General features: G+C 35.4%; 1 protein-coding gene and 2 pseudogenes across 6 annotated transcripts in view; 1 reads left to right on the top strand and 2 right to left on the bottom strand.

The window, feature by feature from the left end:
- The window catches only part of AXDND1 (axonemal dynein light chain domain containing 1), a 61,133-nt gene that overhangs the window by 25,536 nt on the left and 12,497 nt on the right, over positions 1–23,100 (top strand). For 5 of the 6 annotated variants that reach the window (XM_015586175.2, XM_025043968.1, XM_025043969.1 and 2 more), the window contains 9 exons: positions 3,896–4,016; positions 5,727–5,828; positions 6,739–6,902; positions 8,047–8,119; positions 10,744–10,978; positions 14,395–14,596; positions 15,382–15,475; positions 20,523–20,722; positions 21,457–21,553. In XM_015586175.2, the coding sequence (XP_015441661.1) occupies positions 3,896–4,016; positions 5,727–5,828; positions 6,739–6,902; positions 8,047–8,119; positions 10,744–10,978; positions 14,395–14,596; positions 15,382–15,475; positions 20,523–20,722; positions 21,457–21,553 (1,288 nt within the window). The remainder of the gene's footprint in view (positions 1–3,895; positions 4,017–5,726; positions 5,829–6,738; positions 6,903–8,046; positions 8,120–10,743; positions 10,979–14,394; positions 14,597–15,381; positions 15,476–20,522; positions 20,723–21,456; positions 21,554–23,100) is intronic. The other variant, XM_025043970.1, reaches the window with a different exon arrangement.
- Positions 2,842–2,960, bottom strand: LOC112476570 (annotated as a pseudogene).
- LOC102879821 lies at positions 8,481–9,358 on the bottom strand (annotated as a pseudogene).

Raw genomic sequence — 23,100 nt, 5'->3', positions numbered from 1 at the left:
TAGTGGCAACTCCATCCTTCGAGTTTCTCTGGCCAAAAATCTTGATGTCACCCTTGATCCCTTTCTTTCTCTCACATCTCACATCTCTTCATCAGGAAATTCTACAAATCTCCTTTTGTTATGTATGCAAAATCTTTACCACTTTTGCTGCTGCCATCTTTATCTCTTGCCTGGAGTATTGCAGTAACCTGTGAATGACCTTTTTACCTCTGCCTTTACACTACTGTAATCTGTTCTTCATACACTAGCCAGTGTGATCTATTAAAAGTTGACTCGAATGTCATCTCTCTGCTCAAAATTCTTAAGTACTTCCCCATCTTATTAAAAAAAAAAAGACTTTAAAAAAATGCTTTACAATATTCATCCCACTAGAATTTCTCTGACGTTGCCTACTTCATTCTAGACACGCTTGACTTTGTGCTGTTTCTTGATCACATGAGACGGGCTCCCACTTCCTGGAATCCTGGAATCCTGTGTGGCTTCCTTCTTTCTTCCTTCAGACCTTTGCTCAGATGTCTTCCCAGGAAGGTCTTTTCTGATACCCCTGTTTAAATCTGCCGCACACTTCACATGCGCAGCCTCCTTTCCCTGACTTATGCTTATTCCCTGCACTATCACTACTTAACGTATTGTTTTATTTGTTTATTATCTCTTCTGAATAAATTTTATAAGGGCAAAAGTTTTTTTTTGTTGTTGTTGTTTTTTATTGTGAACACTACCTGGAATATAGTGGGCACTAAATAGATATTTGCTGAATGAATTAAAAATAAACTAGAATTTCTTTTGTACTAATATTCATGATAAGAAGATAATCAGAGAGAAGGGGAAGGAAAGGGTGACAGAAATCTCTTTTTCTGTAAAACAAAATGATGGGTTTACTTTTATGATTAGAAATTTTTCTTTTTTTTGGCGGGGGGAGTCAAATGGAAAGTTTATTAGAAAACGGGTAACACTCCACAGAGCGTGGTCTCCTCTCAGAGGCAGAGAGTGAGAGGGACAGTGCAAGAGACAGAGACTGTGGGAGACAGAGTAAAGGCCCTGAGACAATAGAGAGAGATGAGGACAGTGAGAGGGACAGAGTGAAGGTGTGGAGAGTCACCCTGAGTGTTCAGGGAATTCAGTTCATAGGCCATTCTTTAGTTCCTATTTCCTTTGATATGGGCATACAGTGAGGAAGGGGAAGACAATATAGAGTGAAAAGCAAGAATGTGTGGAGTGAAAGGCCTGCTGGGAGTTTCCAGCCTTTAATCCATAGGTTCCCCATGGTTTTAGCCAAAGAGAATGAACTCTCTTTTTCCTGTTTCCCCTTCACAGTTGTGGGGAGTGGGTTGTTTGCAGTCCCAGCAGAAACCTCCCTTTGTTCTGCAGGTGTCCTGGTCGCAGGGCGATCATCATATTGCAGTCTCTGATTGTGGCTTGATTAACATTTTAATTCTCTCGGCTTCTCCCTACAGAGATTTTATTCCCTTATTCTAAAGGGGATATTGATGGATGGAGGTCTGTCTTCTATAACTTCTTCAAAGCTGAGATAGGGCTGTACTTCCTGCCTACTGGGAATACAAATCTCTGAAAGCCTATTCTAAGACCCTGGGAGGCAGAGAACATGAGGTCATTTCAGCACTAGAAGTGGTAGAAAGCCTTGGAGCCTAGTTTCAGGAACGACAGCTTCAGGTCTTCCACAGGTTCACAGGAATAGGTCGTACTTTCCGGTTTATTTTCTGGAGGAACTCGTCCTGTTGTGGCCGAGAGGTGTCCTGCAGTCTTTTAATGGGTCCCTCCGCAGGTCTTCTCTGCAAGTCCGATGGTGACGCCAAGTCAGAGAAGTTAGAGGAAGAAAAGTAGGAAAAGTAGACAGGGCCAGTGGACTCCTGCTGCGTTAGAGAGCAAATCTCTCACCGGCCCCCTAGAAACGGCGTCAACCATTCATTCGCCCAAGGTTTGCCCAAGGCCAACGGATCTGAATGGCGTAGGAAAATGAATCCCAGCCACTCTCAGATGAAATGAGCCATGGCGACCTTGGGTGGGACGAGTTTATGTCCTTTGGTCCCTTAGTGGTCACCAGAAGAGATGATGCAGAACAGGACAAATTTACCCGAGTTGGGGTGGAGGCCAAGCCCTGCACCGAGACGGGAAGGAGAGAAGAGTCGAAAGAATTCAACACACCCCAACGTTAGAATCAAAGGAACATTTATTGGAAAAGGGGGAAGTCACACTCCACAGAGCGTGGTCTCCTCTCGGAGGCAGAGAGTGAGAGGGACAGTGGAAGAGACAGAGAGAGAGAGACAGAGAAAAGGCCCTGAGAGGGACACTGACAATAGCGAGAGACGAGGACAGTGAGAGGGACCAAAATTTTTAATAACTTTTTAATGATATTTTATTATATTGAAAACTTGGAAAATATGAAAACTTGTAAATAAGGAAATAAAGAACATTCATAATTCTTTCTCTTAGAGTTAATGACTATTAATATTTTGGTATATTTTTCTTTTTCTATGTACTTTTTATAAAAACAAGATCAAACTGAATAATTTTAATCATTTGGACTTTCTCATTTTTTGTTATCACATGAAAAAATTCCCCATGTATCAAAGTATTAAGAATATGATCTTTAATTAGCCACAGAGTATTTTCGTCATAGAGCTACATCAGATATTTTATTTGACCAATCCCTCGTTGTTGAACATTGAGGTTTTTGAATTTTTTCTTTTGCTATTATTTTTTTAGGTGAGGCAACCCTTGGTTGACCTCACAGATTGCAAGGACCTTGTCAGCTTACAATCCCTTATTTTTATTTATTTGTTTATTTATTTATTTATTTTTATTTTATTTCATTTTTTTTTACACCTACAGTGCCTGGTCTTCCTAGGTGATCTCTCATCCAAGTACTAACCAGGCCCAACCCTGCTTAGCTTCTGAGATCAGATGGGATTTGGCTTGTTCAGGGTGGCATGGCCGTAGACTCTTTTTAAAATCAAGGTCTAACTTTCAGACAGTAAAGTGCACAAATCTTAAAGATACAGCTTGTAGAATTTTTGAATTTATATTCACCTTAAGTGTGACACTTAAGATGATTAATTCTTTCTCAGTTACTTTGAACTAGTGGAAGCCTCCAAATAAGAGGAGGCTTCAGGAACTGATGCTGGTGGTTCCTGGCTTTCAGCAAAATTGAAAGAATTCTACATCATTGGCCTTTAATTCTTACAGCAAAGTTAATACTCTGGAGGAGGAAGTGTTTCAAAGGATTTGTCAGATGCTACCAGTGACTTTACAACTTCTGTGTTTGTATTTAATCTCAGTAGGGCTTTTAATTCTAACAAGAGCTTTAGTGTAAGTTAGAAGGAAGAGATATGCCTTGGTAAACATGAAGAAAAAGTAGTTAAAAAAAAGATACTTAATTATACTTAAGGTTTGGTTGGTTGCTAGGGAATTTCTTTAAATCTTATACTAATTATTTATAATTCTAAATATAGTGGCTCCCGATTGTTGGGCTCTGTGCCTTTAATAAAGAATCCTAATTCTATGAGAAAAAAAGCTTAACAATAAAACTGTTATATTACTGCTACTTGTATTCAAATTTTCCATTATAGTCTTCTAACGCTAGAATACCATGATGTGAAAATTCTAGTAGAAGAATATGATGAAACGTATTTAGAACAAGGTAGAGTATATTGAAATTCTTACTTTAAGACTTTCGTAAGATTTATAAACTAAATGCGAATATTTTTTCTTCTATTTCTACTGTATATTAGTGTTATTAACATATCTAGCAATTATACCGTAATTCCCGTATGATGAGTTTTAAAGGAAAACCTTGACTTTTTGAGAACAAAGTTCTTTTTTTTAAAAAAAATAAAAATGCATATCCTATATAGCTGTTTCTTAATTTTTCTCTTAGAATTTTAGAAGAATACCATGACTTATATACATTACAAAGAGGAAGGATGGAGAATGATATTAAGCAGTTAATGGCAGAAAGAGATATCTGGAGCTCAGCCACCTATGAATTGGCCCTAAAGGTTGGTTTATCTGGAATCATAACTTAAACTTCTTTTTTGTCTAGATAAAGTTTCATTTTATAAATTTCAGTAATCTAAACAAAAATTTTCAAAATGAAGATGCATATTTAACTGATGAACAATGTAGATATTATGGGCCTTGGAAAGAGAAAGTTACATTTTTTTCTTTGTTTTTTTCACCATTGGGTATGTGGCTATCGCCCAGTTAAAGGCTCTTTTTTTCACCAGAACCTATGAAGTGTGAGCGGGATTCTTTTTCTGTTGTTTGTGAACATGTTAAAAATTTCAGCTTTAATTTATACTAGTAATAAACTATGAAAAGTGGTTCTTATTTTTTTCACATAATGGAACAGTATTAGGATCACTGGATACCTCACTTTGATTCTATTACCTTGATACGCAAGATGACAAATGAATTGATATATGGCAGCCTGCAGACCATTATGGTAATGCTTTAGGGAAACAGCAAAGTCCCACAATATTCTGTTTTTCTAAAATGTTTGCTGTTTGGATTGTCTTTTCTCATACCTGGGACTTATAGTATTGATAGTAAATTATGACCCTGAACAGATTTAAACTTTTGTCTCATTTTCCTCTGGAATGGTCAGACCTGATCTAGGACACAGTATTCCATCCTGATGCATACTTTTAAAAGGGGCATTAACGTGTCCAGAGGAAGTAACCATGACAGGAAATATATAATGTAAGAAACACATTTGGGAGCTAGGCCTGTTGAGTAGGAGAAATGAAGAGGACAAGTGAGTTCCCTCACTCTGGAAGTATTCTAACAATGACCCTTTTGGTGGAGGTTATAACTGACCCTTCTGGTAGAGGTTCCTATGGAAGAAGAATACCTTGGATTGATGGGGCTTGGTCTTAGATCATCCCTAAAGTCCCTTCCAACAGGAAATGACCACTAGCATGTCAACTCCCTGAAAATAAGAACTTTGTTTCTTTTGTTTACAGCTGTATGCACAGTGTCTAGAACAGTCATTCATTTAATGACTGTATAATAGATTCAGTACGTCAGTGGTCCGTGAAACCTTTTCATGCGGTCAAAACTAGTTTCATCACAATGCTAAGATGTAATTTGCCTTTTTCACTTTCGTCCTCATGAGTGTTAAGTGTATTTTTATTGAAACTACATGGTGTGGGATATTGCAACAGATTGAATGCAGAAACAAATATGAGAATCCAATTCTATTCTGTTAAAGCAGTCATTAAAGAGATTTGTAAAAATGTAAAACAGTGGTGCTCTTTTCACTAATTTCTTTGTTGTGGAAAATATAGTTTTTTTTTTAATAAAAGTACTCTTTATGTTAACATATAATGGATTAATTTTTAATGTTATATTTAAGTGGATTAACAAATACACATTTTAAATAATTTTAGTATTAATTTTTGATAAGTAAATTTCAATAGATATATAAACAAAAGCTCTTTGAAGTTCTCAATAAATTTTAAGAGTGTAAAGGGGTTTTGAGATCAAATTGTACGAGAACCTCTGCTGTATACTATACTTCAATTTAATTTCAGTTTAGTAGTTTTAGAAAATATGAATTGTGATTCAAACTAGTTCATGATTTCAACAAGAAATTGTGATTGAGTTAATGATTCATTGAAAAATTAATTTGAAATTGGCTTAGGTTTGATAAATTTTAGTGGTTTGTTAATGATTTAGGTTCTAAATTTTAGTACTTTTTAATATAGGTAATTGAAAAAAATCGAGTCATATTGGCTAAAAGACTTTACCTCAATGAAAAAGGCTGGAGTAAATATGCTAAGCATTTCATCATACTGCTGTCAACCAAGGTAAACCTCAATTCACTTAAGTGATAGAAAAAGAGACTCCATTGTTAAGGGTTCTATCACTCAATTCACTTAAGTGATAGAAAAAGAGACTCCACTGTTAAGAGACTCCACTGTTAAGAAGCCTTTCCTAAATTTCTAGATTAAACTTTTAAGTATAGTTTTATATTTGTGCTTTGTTGTGGGCAGAATGAAAGAAATCTGAGGAAAAGCTAATAAAGGCTCTTTATATTTGTCTTCTAATTAAAGCAATTTAAGCAATTTATCTAAGTTAATAACACTACAAATGTTATAGAGTTATTCTATTAACTAATATTTGAGTAGCTGTGTTTATTGAAACAGTTGCATTATTGATGCATTCTATGCAATTTTATGGGACAATTCAGTGAGCACACTAAGTTGAAAAGAAGAGAAGTGACATTTAGTGTTTCTAGAGTCAAACCATTTAAGAGTAGTTCGACTGGTCATTTCATTTAATTCTTACAACAGTCTTGTGAGATATATATTAGGGTCTTTATTTTGTGGGTATGAAAAATTAATCTCAAATAGATTAAACAACATTCCCCAAGGTTACACAGCTAGTAAATGGCTAGGATTCACATTTGGTTCTGTTTGGCTTTGAAATTTCTGTTCTTTCCAGTGTGCCACACTGCCTCCCATTAAAGTCCTATGGGGAAATTGGGCTTATGTTGCAAAGGGAAAAATTCTTGTCTCTAATACTTGATGTGCCATGGAAAATCCACCACCAAAGGGACTGCATATCACTGGTGATATTTTGAAAGAGGAATATCGTCAGTTTTTTGAACCATCTTCTATGGTTGTCTCTAGTATTATAATATTAATAATGGCCTGGTGTGTGCTACTAAGGGTTTGTTAAATGAATAAATGGTTTGATTCCATTCATTTTATTTAGGATACTTCAGATCTTGCACTGTTGCAGAAGTTGACACAGAAATGGAGAAACTTAGTGAAAAAATTTAAACAGGAATTAGAAGACAGTGAAGAGTCTACAAGGGAGAAATTGCAAATGATTAAAGATGGCTTTATCAAATGTCAGCAATTCTTTAGAAATGATAAGTAAGTCTCTTAGAATAATAATATGAATCTCATTTTTCTGATTTTGCTATGTCATATCCGATAACTCAGTCCAATTCTTCCTCTCTTTTTCTCTTTTACCTTGTAATTACTGTGACATAAATTTTGGTCAGATAACCAGCAGCCCTTACAAGGGCACAGTCCTGCTAAGAGCTTGACCAGTCTTGTAGTTTCTAGTGCTCATCATCTTGGTAGTCCATCCTGATTCTTCTACCTGTCTGCTGCTGCTTCCATTTAAAGTCCAACTCTTTTTTTTTTTTTTTTTAATCCCTTTTCTTTCTTTTTAAAATCAAGCCAATTTATGTCTTTACTGTTGACAAACTTGAATATCTGGCTCTCTCTGCAAATTCTATAGCATAGTACATGTGCAGAGAAGTGGAAACAATGAGTGGCTGGCTCTACTATCGTATAACAATTAGAGAGATCTGACAATGGAAAGTGCTGCCTATAATGTCATTAAGTCTAGGCTGGATGACTAAATCACAGCCAAGGTTAGTGGGAATCTATACTTTGAATGCCAGACTCAACACGTTGAGGTACCATTTCCATTTCGAGCTGAGAACAGTGGTTACAGTTTTTCATCTCCCCTAAGAGGTTTTCCATTTAGTAGATTTAGAAGTTCTGGAAGTTTCTATGTTTTGTTGACTCTCAGCTGGGAAGGGAGCACAGGAGGTGGTGGTTCTCTTCGCCCTTTCTCTTCAGGACCTTCTTTATCAAGAGCTATCTTCTCATGAGACTTCAGAGATATTAAAGGAAACTCTTTCTTACTAGAAGTTGGGGCTTTGACCTAAATGTTGAGCCTTATTTATTCATTAGGCTTCTTTCTATTTATAGTTTTGGCAGCTACGTTCATCAGGAATTATTCTTATGGTGACCTAGTTTTGCATGCCGAAGACCCAGAGACAACTCTTTTAATACTCTCGTGGCCTGATTAGAGTCTGGATCTATATTTGTGTTTGTAAATTTAAAGATGGGTGCCTATGGGAGAGGGGCTGAACCTGGAAGGCATGCTTGAAAATCAGTAAGGAGAAATATAGTATTAATTGTTAGATAGAGTATGGATTCATGATTTTCTTTGTTTATACCCTGTTCTGAGACCCTACTCTTCTCTTTTCCCTTCTTTCAGTATGAACATTTTGTCCCTTAATGAAGGAAATACAGTCGAATCAATTCTTTCAGATTTCAAGCATTGGCAAAAGGTAAGACTTTCTGATAAACAGCTGGTTATCAAAATACTTGCCACTTCTCACCTACAACTGAGTCACATATTTAAAAAATGCCATGCTATGTTTTATGAAAGACAAGGAAAACAGCAAGACTACAGGGGCTTTTAAAAATATGCTTAAATATTTTATTTTCAGTTCTATTTTAGACTTTTGAGTCAAATAAAGTAAGGCTGCCAGAAAAAAAAAAAATTGGGAAAAGATACTTGGGTAGTGGGTGGTCACCGCTGATTGTAAGATGTCAGTAACGTTTGTGCCTCTACTATACCTGGCTTTTCTCTTTTCGTTTTTTGGTTTTTTCCCCCAAAATAAACACCTTTATTACAGGAGTTAAGACAGGAGGAGGATTTATTTGCCTTTCTGGGCCTTGATTTTCCTCAGCTAGAACTCCAGCTCCTTGCCCTGTAGCACATAGCCATCTGCTCGGCCACACTGGCCTGGTCTTGAAGCGATACATGCAAGAAGCTTGCCCTGCTGGAACTGCTCCTCTAGAAGACTGCTGGTTTGGGCATTCTTTTTCCTTTCATTGTATTTCTTCTGAATTTTCTTTAATCGTTTTTGTTTAAAACCTCTTCCTCCTCGGGAGTCAGCCTGGCCCCCTTCTTGCGGCCCCGGGGGCAGTGCATAGTGGGATCGCTACGCTGTGCTGTCAGTGAGCACGATGCGGTTCGACACTAGAGTCTTGGTGCGGCCAGTTCACTGTTGGCTGCATTGTAGACAACATCGATAATCCTTGTTTTGCGCGTACAACACTCGGAGCCCCAGGAGAAGTTCCCCACGTCTGGCCTCGAGGCGTGGTACTTCTTGCTGCCTCCCCGGCCCCAGACTGTGTGTGTGCGGGGGGGGCGGCAGTCTTAGTGTTGGCAGCGGGGCGTCCCAGCCCATATTTTCGCTTCTTGTGGTAGGGTTTTCTCTTGCCCCCCGCCCCCCTGTCTTGCAGCGCTTGTGCCCGTTGTCCTGAGAGATGGCCGTGGCTCAGTGTCAGCTGGAAAGAGAAACTACCTGGCTTTTGTCTTAAGGACAAATTGGACTTTTAAAATGAATTATATCTTTTTAAAAATTGGGGTAAAATATACATAACAGAAAATTTACCATTTTAATCATTTTTAAGCGTACAGTTCATTGACATTAAGTACATTCACATTGTTGTGTACCTATCACCACCATCCATGTCCAGAACGTTTTCATCTTCCGCAACTGAAACTCTGTACCCATTAAACGCTAATTCCTCCATTCCTCTTCCCACGACTCCCGGCAACCACCATTCTACTTTCTGTCTCTATAAATTTGACCACTCTAGGCACCTCATATAAGTGGAATCATTTAGAGTTTATCCTTTGTGACTGACTTATTTCCTTCCGCATAAGGCTCATCCATGTTGTGGCATTTGTCAAAATTCTCTCCTTTTTCAAGGCTGAGTAATATTCCATTGTATGTATACACCATACTTTATTAGTAATGTTTTTTAAAAAGTGTTCGAGTTATGGAAATAGGCTTCATTAGTCAAATTACTATCATGTTATTGTAGTTTAACAAAGGAAAATATATAAGATACTGAAATTCCTTCAGGGTAAATATCAAACTCGTGACTTGCTGAAGTCTCGTCGAGATCCCAGAAGGCTATTTCCTTTTCTTTTGGAATGACTTGAGCAGAATATTCTCAGAATTGAAGATGTCTGTTGTCCTGTACGTAACGTAGCTAGTTTAGTGCCTTTTAAAATAGTTTATCCGGCAATTTCGACATTGCATAATTAAAATTTTTAAAAAGTCATGCTTCTTTATGTAGTAGGAATGATAACAACTCTCATTTATTAAGCACTTACTCTGTCAGGCTGAAGGTGCTTTCCATACATTATCCTACTTACTCTCCTTGTCTGCCACGTGATGCAGGTTTTATAGTCTCCATCTCACAGATGTGGAAATTGAAGCTTAGAAATGTTAAGTAACTTGCCTACATTATCTATAAATGATAGGTGACTGAGTCAGAATTTGAGTCCAGATCTCTCCAACTGCAAAATCCCTACCCTTAATCACTCTGCTACGTTGCTCCCCTGTACTAGTCACTCTTATTGAAGCGTGAGTGATTCGTTTCCATTATCCGAGTCACAAATAATGGCAAACTTTATATACAAATTATACTTTATTTTTCCCACAAATATTTATTGATATGCATAGGACTTGGAAAGGCAAATAGAGCATGAATGAAACACGGTGATTACTTTCTAGGACCTTACCCCATCTAGCGAGGATCACATAAACAAATGTGTTAAATCTTCACCAAAGCATATAGTAATTAAACACGCTCAGGTCTCTGGGACTTAATTGACTATCACTATTTTTTTACTCACATAGGATTTAATGTAGTTATTTTTATCCTGGTAAACTATGGATTACCTTATAAGGTATCAAATTAATTTAAATTCACTTTAATTTTGAAAATAAAATGTATGTCATATGAAGAAATAGTGTGAACAAATGATAATAGGATATGTAACTCCAGCATAATTGAGAGTCACTGGGAAGTAAAGATCTGGATTGACTTTGATGAAATCATTAGTGGATAATGTGCTCTTTTCTTTACCCCCTTTTTTACTCTCTAGATATTAAATGAAGATAAAGACAAGTATGCTGGTGATTTTCTGGTGTCAAAATATGATTCTCTCAAGATTATGAAATACTTACAGGAAAACTGGACAGATATTGGGATTGGAATATTTCGTCGCCATAAAAGTATGGAGGGGGAAATGCCACCAGAGCAACGATACATGGAGGATATTGTGAAAAGTATAAGAAAACTCTACAAAGAATTTGAGATAAGAATAAATGGTGATAATGGTAAGAAAAAAATGATAGATTGCTTGACATAAAGGATTTTAACAGTAATTATTTTCAATACAATTACTACTTAAAATAATACATGAATGTAGTTCTAGAAATCAAGCAAAACCATTGAGCATCACTTCACTGAGATATAATTCACATAGAATACAATTCACCTATTTAAAGTGTACAGTTCAGTGATTTCGAGTATATTCACAGATGTGTGCAGTCATCACTACAGTTTTAGAATATTTTCATCAAAGTAAACTCAAAAGAAGTCCGGTGCCCTCGAGCTGTCACCCTCTTACCCTCCTGTCCTTGGCCCAGTCTTAATCCTGCTCTCTGTCTCTATAGATTTTTCTGTTCTAGACTTTGCTATGAATGGTACCAGGTAATGTGTAATCGTTTGTGACTGACTTCTTTCACTTGTTTTAAAGATTCATCTGTGTTTTAGCACGTATTTGTACTTTATGCATTTTTATGGCCAAATAATATTCTATTGTATGTATATATATATAGATCACATTTTGTTTATCACTTCATATATTGATGGACATTTGGGTTGTTTCCACTTTTTGGCTTTTATGAATAATGCTGATATAAACATTTGTTTACATATTTCTCTGGACATATATTTTCGTTTCTTTTAGATATATACTCAAGAAGAGTATTGCTAGTCATGTGGTAACTACCTTTAAGTTTTTGAGGATTGTCACACTGCTTTCAGAGAGGCTGCATCATTTTACATTCCCACCAGCAGTGTCTGAGAGTTCTAATTTTTCCACATCCTCACCAACACCTGCCATTGTCTGTCTCTTTGATATTGGCCAGCCTAATGAGTGTGCGGTGATATTCCAGTGTGGTTTTGATTTGATTTTCTCTAATAATTAGTGATGTTGAAATGTTCTGTGTTATTTTAAAAGAAATCATGATTATCCATGTCATAGATACATATACATCTATATTATTATGTGTATATAAAATGACCTCACAGGCTTGGAGAGAAAATAGAGAAAGGGTGCACCAAGTTTCTCCATGGATGACTCGGTGAAGGTCGGGCTGGGCTCAGGGCTGGGGAGAGGTAAGGAGGTTGAGGTTGGAAGGGAAACTGGACCAGAAAGGAAAAGGAGTAAAGACCGGCTCTGAGATAAAAGTGTATAATCCTATGACATTCATACATTTGTGTAAATTCAGACATGTTTATGGATAGAAAAGTAAGTAAAATTATGACTTAACAGCGATAAAGTGTGTCTTCAGCTTAAAACAACAAAATTAGGGCCCAGAGGACAGTCAAAAGAAAATTTATGAGGTTTGAAGGTGACTTGGATGGGCTGATTTTCAGAGGCATGGGTTCTCATGAGAAGCTGTCTCTAATTGGAAGGGGTTTTAAACCGATTTTTCAATTATTTGTTCATGGTTTGCATCTATGGTCAAAGAATAATCAATCTTTCCCTTTTGTGAATTTGAAGAATAAGACTTTATTGTCTTTATTTTACTACCTTCCTACATTTGCATTTGTCTATCTGACAAAATCTTTCTCCCTGAATAGCTCTCTTTAGCATTCCCTATAGTTCGGGTCTGCTGATGATCTCTCTTAGTTTTTATTTTCCTTTTTTAAATTTAAATGATACATGAAAAATCTGGGTTGTTTAGAATTCTAATTTGGCAGCTATTTCTTTTAGTACTTTACATGGTGTAGTCTGCTGTTAAACATCCACTTAATTCCTAATTTCAGTTATTGTATTTATCACCTCTAAATTTATTAACTTTTAGGGTTTCTAGTTCCCTGCTGAAATTCTCTACCTCATCATTTAATAACTTAAAAACTTTAATCATAGTTAATTTTAAAGTTCATGTGTGATAATTGGATAATATCTGTTTTTTTTTCTAAATTTTCAATTACAATTGACATATAATATCTTAGTTTCATGAGTACTAGGCCTTTATAATCTGTATTTGTCTTGGATTTGAGTCAATTCTTTTCATATTTCTGACTATTTCTGATTGATGTTGGACATTGTGAAAAATTCTAGAGATAATTTAAGATACTATATTGATGCTATGTTTCACAAGAATAATTTTACTTTTTCTTCTGGCAGGTTATTTAGGGTAGGAGCAGATCATTTTAATCCAAACAGGGACTGAGCTGAAATAAAGCATGGCTTTAGGTTTTGTGAGAGCTGGTCGGTTTCTGCACCACCCTTATTTCTAAGATGTAGCCCTTTAGGGGTTCAGGTGTTCAGGGGTCTCAAGTAAAAGCCTGCAGCGTTTCCCAGGGCCTTTACTCCTTAGCACATTTTGAACTTCAATTTTGTTTTCCCGGTAGGGTGACCAGATATCCCAGTTTTCCATGAGCCATATTGAAAATCTATCCTCCCAAAGCCATGAGAGACATTAAAAATCCTTCAAAGCACTTTTAGTCACTGTGTCATATGTTACTTAAGAATCCTTCCCAGTAAAGTGTTCCAGGCAATCCCGATGCATTGATTGGCATTGTTGTTCAATGTAAAACTGCTCTAGATGGGAAAACACTATCTTAGTTATCTGCAGCAGCAGTAGTATAGTTATAGATAAAGTGGCAGTACTTACCCATGAGAATATTTAGTGGACAGAGAAAAAATGAGTTAGTTAATGGTTTGAAATAATGAGGAATCAAAATGATGAATGATAGTAAAATTAACATCATTTTGAGTACTCCGAAGAGGGTTTACTGAAAATATTTTCATCAAGGATAAGAAAAAGTTTACTTTTTAATTATTTCTCTTTATATACCTCTGAGATGAGATCATTTTTTAAATTTTACAAATGAGATAAGACAAAAGTATAGAGAGGGTATTTTGCCACAATCTCTCAGTGAATCATTCAAAGATTAGGATCCAGATTTGATCCTTGCTCAGACTAAAACTATAAACTTCATGGAAACCTGAACAGAAACTTAAAAAATGACTCAAGAACTATGTTCTCATTTCTGTTGTTAACTATCCTGTCATCATGAAGAAACTGTTTATTGTCATTGTCTTCTTAATCGAATGACTCAATAATGTCTTTTTAAGAAAACTGTAGTTCACAGTTTCTGGGCATAATACATTAGGTTCTCAGTTGAGAAGACAAGAAACTTAGAGTATAAGCTGTCATCAGTCAAAAAAAACCACACTAATTACAGTGTTTATTCATTAATGTGTGATAATTGGATAATATCTGTTTTTTTTTTAAATTTTCAATTACAATTGACATATAATTTTAAATTTTTTTAAATTTTCAATTACAATTGACATAGGAACTACCCTTTGTAAGATTCTATGCTAGGCAAGCTATAGGATAATAAAAAGGTGAAAAGAGATATGCTCCTGCCAATTAGTATTTTATAATTTATTATTGAAATAATAGACTTACAAATACTTTTAAAATTAATGCTTTTGTCACTTTTCTAGGTGTCTCTAAAATTGTTCCAAGTTTGATTAGTTCTCTTGACTTCTGTTCTTTCAAGTTGGAAAGCCTCCCGGAGTTTCCTGAAATGTTTCTTGAGCAATGCGAGGAACTCGATGAAAAAATTAATGAAATGAAACTGCAGTTGGATACGTTGTTGAGGATTATTGGTACTGTTCCACAGTCCTTAGACGTGGATTCTGGCTCGTAAGTTCCCATAGCTCTCTGCCGGGCGGAAGAAGGGAGTCCCCGCTTCTCAACTGTGTTTTCTCAGTACCCAGCCTCAGCAACAGGGAGCCGGGATCAAATAAGAAACCCTGAAGTCCTGTTCCTCCCAGGAAGAAAGCATCTGACGGGGAGCAGGAGAGCGAGGGAGCCCTGTGTCCCTGGCAGCAGCAGCCTAGAGTGGAGTTTCTGTCTCACTGAGCGGGGACAGGGAAGAGTGGGGGTCGTTGTGGTTCGGATGCCCTAGACTCTTGCCTTTTTGACTGTGTCTTCATAGGTTGTCTCGAACAGATGTTTCTTAAGTTGCTTTTTGTTCTTAGGACCATTTATTATTTTTTTTAAGAAATAATTCTCAGTAGTTTTCCTGGGGAATGGGTCAGCTTTGCTCTTCACACAGTCAGGCTTGAAATTGGTCTCTTGAGAAAGTTTTAAAATTCATTCTTCTCACTCTGTGGTCTCAGTGGTCCAGAAGTGACCGTAAAAGGTGTGAGTGTGAGTTTTTATGGTAGAACTAACACTGAAGGTAAGATCTACGTTGTCCCGAGTGCATCATGCCAGTGGCTGTTGACGTTAGGACGGCCATGTCAGTGAGTTAGCCACTATACCACATCGTTCCAGGCTTTCATTCACCTTTCCCTGAGTCCCCAAACAATTGTCAACACTAAGTTTACTAGGCCTAGCCACATAAAACCCTTACTTTTAGCTGATAGTTACTTTTATATTCTAAGTAAGTCACTTATCTTTATTTTACTTAATTTTTCCTTCAGGGTACTCCAAGCACATATATTTAACATGATTCAACAATGGCTTTTGAAGATAGGCAATGAGATTAACAATGGTAACATTGAACTTCAGCGCCACGTATGTACTTGTCGGGACCTGTTAGGTTAATTCTGCCTTGGCTGGGAATTTTCTTTAAGAAAAACCAAGCCAGGCCTATGCAATTAGAGTGGGAGGTTGGGAGGGCAAAATGGGAACTTATATAATTACTCAAGTGACTTTCAGGAGATTTTTAAATGCAATATCTTTTTGCCTCTGGAATGGAGTTTCAGAGATGATCAAAAGTTTTTGAGTTCTAATGATTATCTTTATGCTTTACTTGCTACACTGAGTTTTTTCCCCTTAATACCATTACCTGGGATGTGACCGATTTAAGAATTTATGTTGGTGCCCCTGACTGGGTGAAGGATGACAGACAGAAACACATTACTAGGAGGAAAGACAAGGTGCCACGAAACTATTGGTCTAGTATTGTTAGAACAAGTAGAACTGTTCTGCAGTTCCAAAAACTGAAGCTGCGGACTTCGCAACCGGCACAATGTGAAATTTCCGAAGGCCGTCCTAGTTTATTGAGTTGACTTCCACCTCCTGGTCTTACTTATAACCTAAGTTCACACAGGATAAAAATCTTACTGTAAGTTAACTTAATATACAAATATTTGATCTTACAAAATTGATAAAATGAATTTAACTCATTTTAATATTGCTTTAATTGGCAATTTCAAAGGCCGAGATCATCAGTTACATGGGAATACTACTTATGAAGCATTACATTTTATCAGTCTATGCGCGTGTTGCAAACACATAGACACCAAAAGCTGAGGAGCAAATATAGTAAGACTGGAAGCATGGATCCAAGGTTGGAAGAAATTTGTTATGATTTTGAAAACAATTGCAATTAATTTTAAAAGGGGGAGCAGAGTATCTGTCACATAGTGGGATTTCATAAGTATTTGTTGAATGAAGTAAGGATGAACATTCCAGCACTGTTGGTGTCTTATAGTGTTGCTACATGAACTCATTTGTTAGCAAAATATTCTGTTTGCCATTGGTAATTTATTTCCATGGAATCATATACTCAATATTTATATTATGGAATTCAATTTTTATAGGATTATTTAGAATAGGATTATTTAGGAAGAGTCTTTATATTGTCCTTACATACCTCTATTTTAAAACTTCATTATAATATAATTAAACTGTTTAGAAAATTTGCAAGATTATAAATTCCTTGAGGCACCGTATTTACTGGTACACTATTTCTTTCTTTTTTAAAAAGATTTCTCAGTTTTAATTTCTAATACAGTAAATATGGATAGATTCAATCAACAGTGTTTTGGAGGGTACACCATTTTCAAGACTAAAAGAATCCAGAGAGCAAAATGCTCTTTTTATATTATTCATAGTACAGGAGTATGTAGTTTAAAATGGTAATATCCCTTTTAGCTTTCTTATAATTGAAAAGAAAAAATAGTTTGCTTATCGATAGCAGTGATCCATTTACAAGGCAAATTTGGTAAGTGGAAGCTGCTTAATTTATCTTGCATCTCCATAGTAAAAATGCTAAACAGTAATGGCTTGCATTGAATGATTGTGCTCCGTATACTTTAAATCAGTAATGGTGTGGAAATGGTATAACTTTTTATTTTCTTGAAGTTGTGTCTCAGTCTTTGCCTTTTTTTCTGTAGTAGGAGATGGAAATGGCTTGGATAAATGAAAAATCCGCACAGATGTCCTCTAATCTAATTTTAGCCAATAGTTTCCTCTTCAGATCTTATTAGCTCTTAGCAAATATCTAAGATGATTGATTTACAAATGATTATCTAAGATAATTGTTTCTTCCTTTCCGTCTTATGGGATTAATGTGAGACATAGAGATTATAGGATGTAGCGATTATAAAACTGAATGCTTTTCATTTTCTTTCTACCTTTCTTTCTTTCTTTTTTAATTAAGTTTATTGGGGTAAATTGGTTAATACAATTACATAATTTTCAGGTGTACATTATAATTTGACACCTATATATTCTATTGTGTATTTACCACCCAAAGTCCAGTTTCCTTCAGCTACCATATATTTGTCATAAGTATTTGTTGAATGAAGTAAGGATGAACATCCCCTTTACCCCACCTACCTCCCCACTTGTCCCCCACCTCCTACTCTCTGGTAACGACTAGTCCATTGTCCATGTCCATGAGTCTCTGTTTGTTTGTCCTGCTCGTTTGTTGCTTTTAGGTTTATATCCCACATATAAGTGATATCTTGTGATTTTCAAATTTTTTTGTCTGGCTCATTTTGCTTAGCATGATTATCTTGAAGTCCATCCATGTTGTCACAAATGGCTGTATTTCATCTCTTCTTATGGCTGAGTAATATTCCATTGTATATATGTACCACAGCTTTTTTAGCCAATCATTTATCGTAGGACACTTCAGTTGCTTCCATGTCCTGGCCACTGTGAATAATGCTGCTATGAACATCGGTGTGCAAATATCTTTTCAGATATGGGTTTTCAAGTCTTTGGGGTAAATGCCCAGTAGAGGGATTGCTGAATCATATAGTAAATCAATTCTTAGTTTTTTGAGGAACCTCCATACTGTTTTCCATAGTGGTGGTACAACTATTTCAAAATGGCAAAGTTTGTCCTTTTTTCACCTACCGTTCATTTTCCTTTCTGCTCCATTTTCTTACCTCCAGTTTTTTAGGGGTTTTTTTGTTTGTTTGTTTTTTGTTTGTTTGTTTGTTTTGTTGTTTTTTGGATTTTTTTTCTTTTTTTTGCCTTTTATGCCCCTACTCCACCTAAACTGTGCTTCTTAGCAATCTACAACAGTGATCTTTAAACATTTTCTTATCATGTACCTCCATCAGCAAAAAGCCTTTGAGCAAGTATTTCTAACTTACATGCCAAAAGTATCCTAGGACTGACCTGTTTTTTATGTTATAAAACATATACAAATGATCAAAAGAGATGAAATAAATAATGTTTAAAAATAATTTTTAATAATGGTTAAAAATTGATGTGATTGAACAGGCTTCATAATTTTTTATAATTATAGGTTAATACTTAGTGATAAAGCCACTTGAAGTTCAGTTTATTTCAGTATTTTTTTTAAAGGACTCTCGTTGTTGAAACGATAGTTCACAAAGAAACATGAATCCAAATTGAAGAAGTGCATTCTTACAGTATTTATTAAATAATAATATTCATTTTTCAATTTCATTAATCCTATGTAAGTTTTTATTAATTGGCTGGTAAAATTTTTCATCAACCATGTCAGTCAATTGTTCTTGCAAACATTAGACAATGTGGGGTTTCTATATTTTTACAAAAGATTCCCCAGTCAATTGAAATATTTTGTTTGTAAGATTTAAAAACAGTGATCTTTAAATATTTTCTTATCATGTAAGATACTTATTTCTAGATTTTCAAGTATTTAAATTTGAGAGTTTTAAAAAGTGAGCCATGTGTCATTTTCATACCAAGATGGAAAATCTTCTAACTATCCATTTTTTAAATGACCCCTCCAAAAATAAATTTCTTTTACTCATTGTTAAACATCACTTATATTTTGAAGGGACAAATTAAGTGTGTATGTGTATTTTTTAAAAATATCAGTGAAGAGGTGGCTAAGTAGCCACTCGTCATCCCTGAAAAGATTAGTAAATTTGGAACAAGTCTTTTTATAAAAGAAAAACAATTTATCTTAAAACTTAAGAATTTTGTATCACAATCACAGCAAATCTTTGGTTTATTATAAAAATTATTTAATTAAAAGAATTTTTACATATCTTGTGAAAGTAAAAGAATACTTTTACATGTTTAATTTAATTCTGATTTTAAATTCACCTATAACCTATTGCATGACCTTGATTCTACCATTTACTCTCTCTAATGTAATTTTGAAATGAAGATAACACATATTTCTATTTATTTCATAAGTATGGTCCAAGCATGGATTAGTATTTTATGTAAGCAAAAACGAGTTCTTTCAGTGACAGTGTAATCCAGGCTATTAGTATATGAAAGAACAGTTAAGAATTTATTTAATTGAGAAGCAGCAGGGGCTTAGCTAGTAGAATGTGAGGGGGATATACCTTTGATTTGTGAAAGAGAGTAGCAGTCTTTTTAACTGTTTCTCAGGAACAGTTGCCCTTTACAACATTGCTTGAAGTCATTAACATCTTCCTTTTGAGGGAGAAAGTGTGCGTTTTAGTACTGGATAGACTGCCAAATTTAATTCTTCATTTAACAAGCATTTAATAAGCACTTACTCCCCGCTAAATATATTGAAGGATAAAATTATGGCCCTTAGAGAGGCTAATTGAGGAGACAGATGTGCAAACAATTATAATAGAGAAATGTACAAAGTGCTATAGAAACGTAGGAAAAGGAGCAAATTAAAACCAGTGGAAGTTAAAAATTGTCTTCTCAGAGTAGATCATATATGAACCTAGAAGAATACTTAAGAACTCACCAGAGAAGGGATAAGGCATTTGAAGAAAACAGTGTTTGACATTTACGTTTCGTAAAGGTTTTCGCATTTTATTTCTGGGACCCAGAACCTAATGTAGAGGTTCTCAAACTTTCACGGTGCCCTTTGTGCCCCAGCATTTTCATACTCCTCAGCCAAAAGAAATACCACCCAGTTCAGTTTATTAAGTAGGTTGGTTCAAACAGCTTACTAAGTATGTCCTAACAACTTAGTAGCTGTTTGGAAGAGTAATAATGTGTTAAAATAAAACAAGGAGGTCATTGGACTAAAGTAGCTCCACTGCCTTTGGTAGTCTGTGTAAACAAACCATGTCACTGTTGTTTCCCTCAAGGATTTAAATCCCATGGCATCCTTGACAGTCCACTGCTGAGCCCTGGGGTACCTTGGCACACAGTTTGGGAACTTCAGCTTTCATACCCTCGACCAAGCTAAAGGAAGAGGGTCATTGAATGTATATTAAGCAAAAGAAAATAAAGTTATTGTAGCTGAATAGCGATGATTTAATTTTATTAAGAAAGATGGTGTTGTTGAAAATTGGACACAGGTAGGATCATTTCTATTTTTAAATTTGGTATAGTTTTTACTATTCAATTTATTTTAAAATGGGTCATTTGTATGGTAATAATTTTTTAACAGGTGGATGAATTGCATATATCTATGATCCAGTGGATGGTAAACTTGCTGATTTTAATGGTACCTGACTTTACTGACCAAGACACCCTCCTGAAGTTGGAGGAGGAAAGTGATGAAAACCATGATGTGGGAGTAGCAAAGTTAGAGCTAGAGGCAACTGCCCTGGCGAAAAAGTTGGCCCAATACTCCACCTACTTGATCAGGTAAAACTACCTGTTTATTTTATCCTTTTGAAGATTAAATGCAACACAAAGCAGAGGAGAGGACAGTTAAGTAGCTGCAATGAGGGATTATTTTAAAATCTCGAAAGGAGTACTAGTTCAGTTTTTAAACTAGCTCCAACACGTTCCAGGTGGAATATGAGATTTTGGCGTCTCCCCAATGACTTTAGAATTCTTTTGGAAAACAGTGTTAGCATAGGCAGGATGGGAAGTATGTCCAGATGTAGGAGCGAGAATCAGTAAAAAACAAAAAAGCCCATTGGCATAAGTAAGATACATCTTGCACTTTTGCACATACTGGGGACATTTATGAAGAAGCTTATAGTTTCGACCAAAACATCTCTTTAAAAAAAAAAATGAAGAAAACCCTTATATCTGAAAAACTGGAGCATTCCCACCAAATAAATATGAGGTCTGAAAAACGAATGTATTAACTGGTAAGCATACTATTACCGATTACTTCAAATCTGGGGGAGTAGGTTTTATCATCTAGCCGATTTCCCCCTTCATTTCCATTCAAAGTTGCCAGTGGTCAAGAGTGGGAAAGGAATGGAGGGGAGAAAGAGGACAATGGTGAAAAACTGAGAAAGAGACAAACTATACTGTTTGGTGAGTCAGTGGCTTCATTATCATGGTAGACTTCCACCGCAGCTGGGTGTAAAACTCTTAGGGGAGGAGCCAGCATGCTGTGTGTGTGTGTGTGCTTTTTTTTCCAGTTGTTGCAAAGGGATGGTAACAGCGATGGCTCTGAGTATAGCTGGCAGCTTACAAAAAAATCCTGCTAAGGAACTTCACGACCTGGATCAGATGAAGGTAATAGCTCTGTCTTCCCTTTTTGTTTTGTTTGTTTTGAACAGACTTTTTAGGTTCAGCTGATTTACAACAGACTACACAAATTTAAAGGGTACAATCTGATCATTTTTAAAATGTGCACACACCTGTAAAGTGATTACTACAATAAAAAAGGAACACATGCAACACATTTCTTTATATATTCTTGATACAAGTCTTTTATTAATTATGTGATTTACAAATATTTTCTCTGTCTGTGATTTGTCTTCTCAACAATATCTTTCAAGAGAGGAAGGTCTTAATTTTAATGTTTAATTTATTTTTTTTCTTTTATCAATTTTTGGGTATTATATCTAAGAAAATTTTTGAACAATAACATCATGAAGATCTTCTCCTAGAAATATTATAGCTTTAGGCTTTATATTCAGGTCTGTGACCCATTTTGAGTTAATTTTTTTCATGTATGGTGCCAGGTATGAGATGAAATTCATTTTCTGGCATTTGGATATCCAGTTGTTTAAGCACCATTTGATGAAAAAGATATCTTTTATTGAGATGCCTTTGCCTCTTTGTTGAAAACCTCTTGACTCTATATGTATGGGTATTATTCTGGACATTCTGTTGTTGTGTTCTGTTTGATCTATTGTCAACATTGTCACATTATCAAACTGTCTTGATATCTGTAGTTTTATAATAAGTTTTGAACTCAAGTAGTGTAAATCCTCCACATGTGTTCTTTTTCAAGATCGATCAGGCTATTCTAGGTCCTTTGCTTTCCATATATGAACTTTTTAGAATTAGCTTGTCAATTTCTCCAAAAAAGCCCGTTTAGATATTGATTATAATTACGTAGTGTAAATCCTCCACATGTGTTCTTTTTCAAGATTGATCAATTTCTCCAAAAAAGCCTGTTTAGATATTGATTATAATTACATATTATCTATTGGTTAATTCATGGAGAATTGACATCTTAACCATATAGAATCTTTGGATTTTTGAACATTATATATCTCTTAACTTATTTAAGTCATTTATTTCTTTCAACAAAGTTTTATAGTTTTCAGTGTACGGGTCTTACACATGTTTTATCAGATTTATCCCTAAGGATTTCATATTTTGCTACTGTTATAAATGACAGTCTTTTATAATTTTAATTTCTCATTATTCCTTGCTAGTATATATAATTATAATAGATTTTAAAAATATGTTGATCTCATGTCCTGTCTTTGCTGAACTCACTTATTTCTCTAAGAGTTTTTTTTCAGATTCATTAAAATTTTTTATGTTCACAATCATGTCAGCTGCAGATAGGGACAGTTTTTCTTCTTCTCCAATCTATATGCCTCATATTTCTTTTTTTTTTTCCCCTTATTTCACTAAGTAGACTCTCCAGTACCAGGTTGAATAAAAGTGGTAAGAGCAGATATCCTTGCCTTGTTCCATCTTAGGGAAAAAGCATTTATTCTGTCATTTTTAAGTGTGATATTAGCTGTAGGTTTTTTACAGATGCCCTTTTTCAGACTGAGGAAGTTCCTTTCTATTCCCTGTTTGCTGGGAAAATTTTTAAG

This window comes from Pteropus alecto, unplaced genomic scaffold (genome assembly GCF_000325575.1).
Source record: "Pteropus alecto unplaced genomic scaffold, ASM32557v1 scaffold101, whole genome shotgun sequence".
Lineage (NCBI taxonomy): Eukaryota > Metazoa > Chordata > Mammalia > Chiroptera > Pteropodidae > Pteropus > Pteropus alecto.
This window is presented reverse-complemented; position numbering and strand designations above follow the sequence as displayed.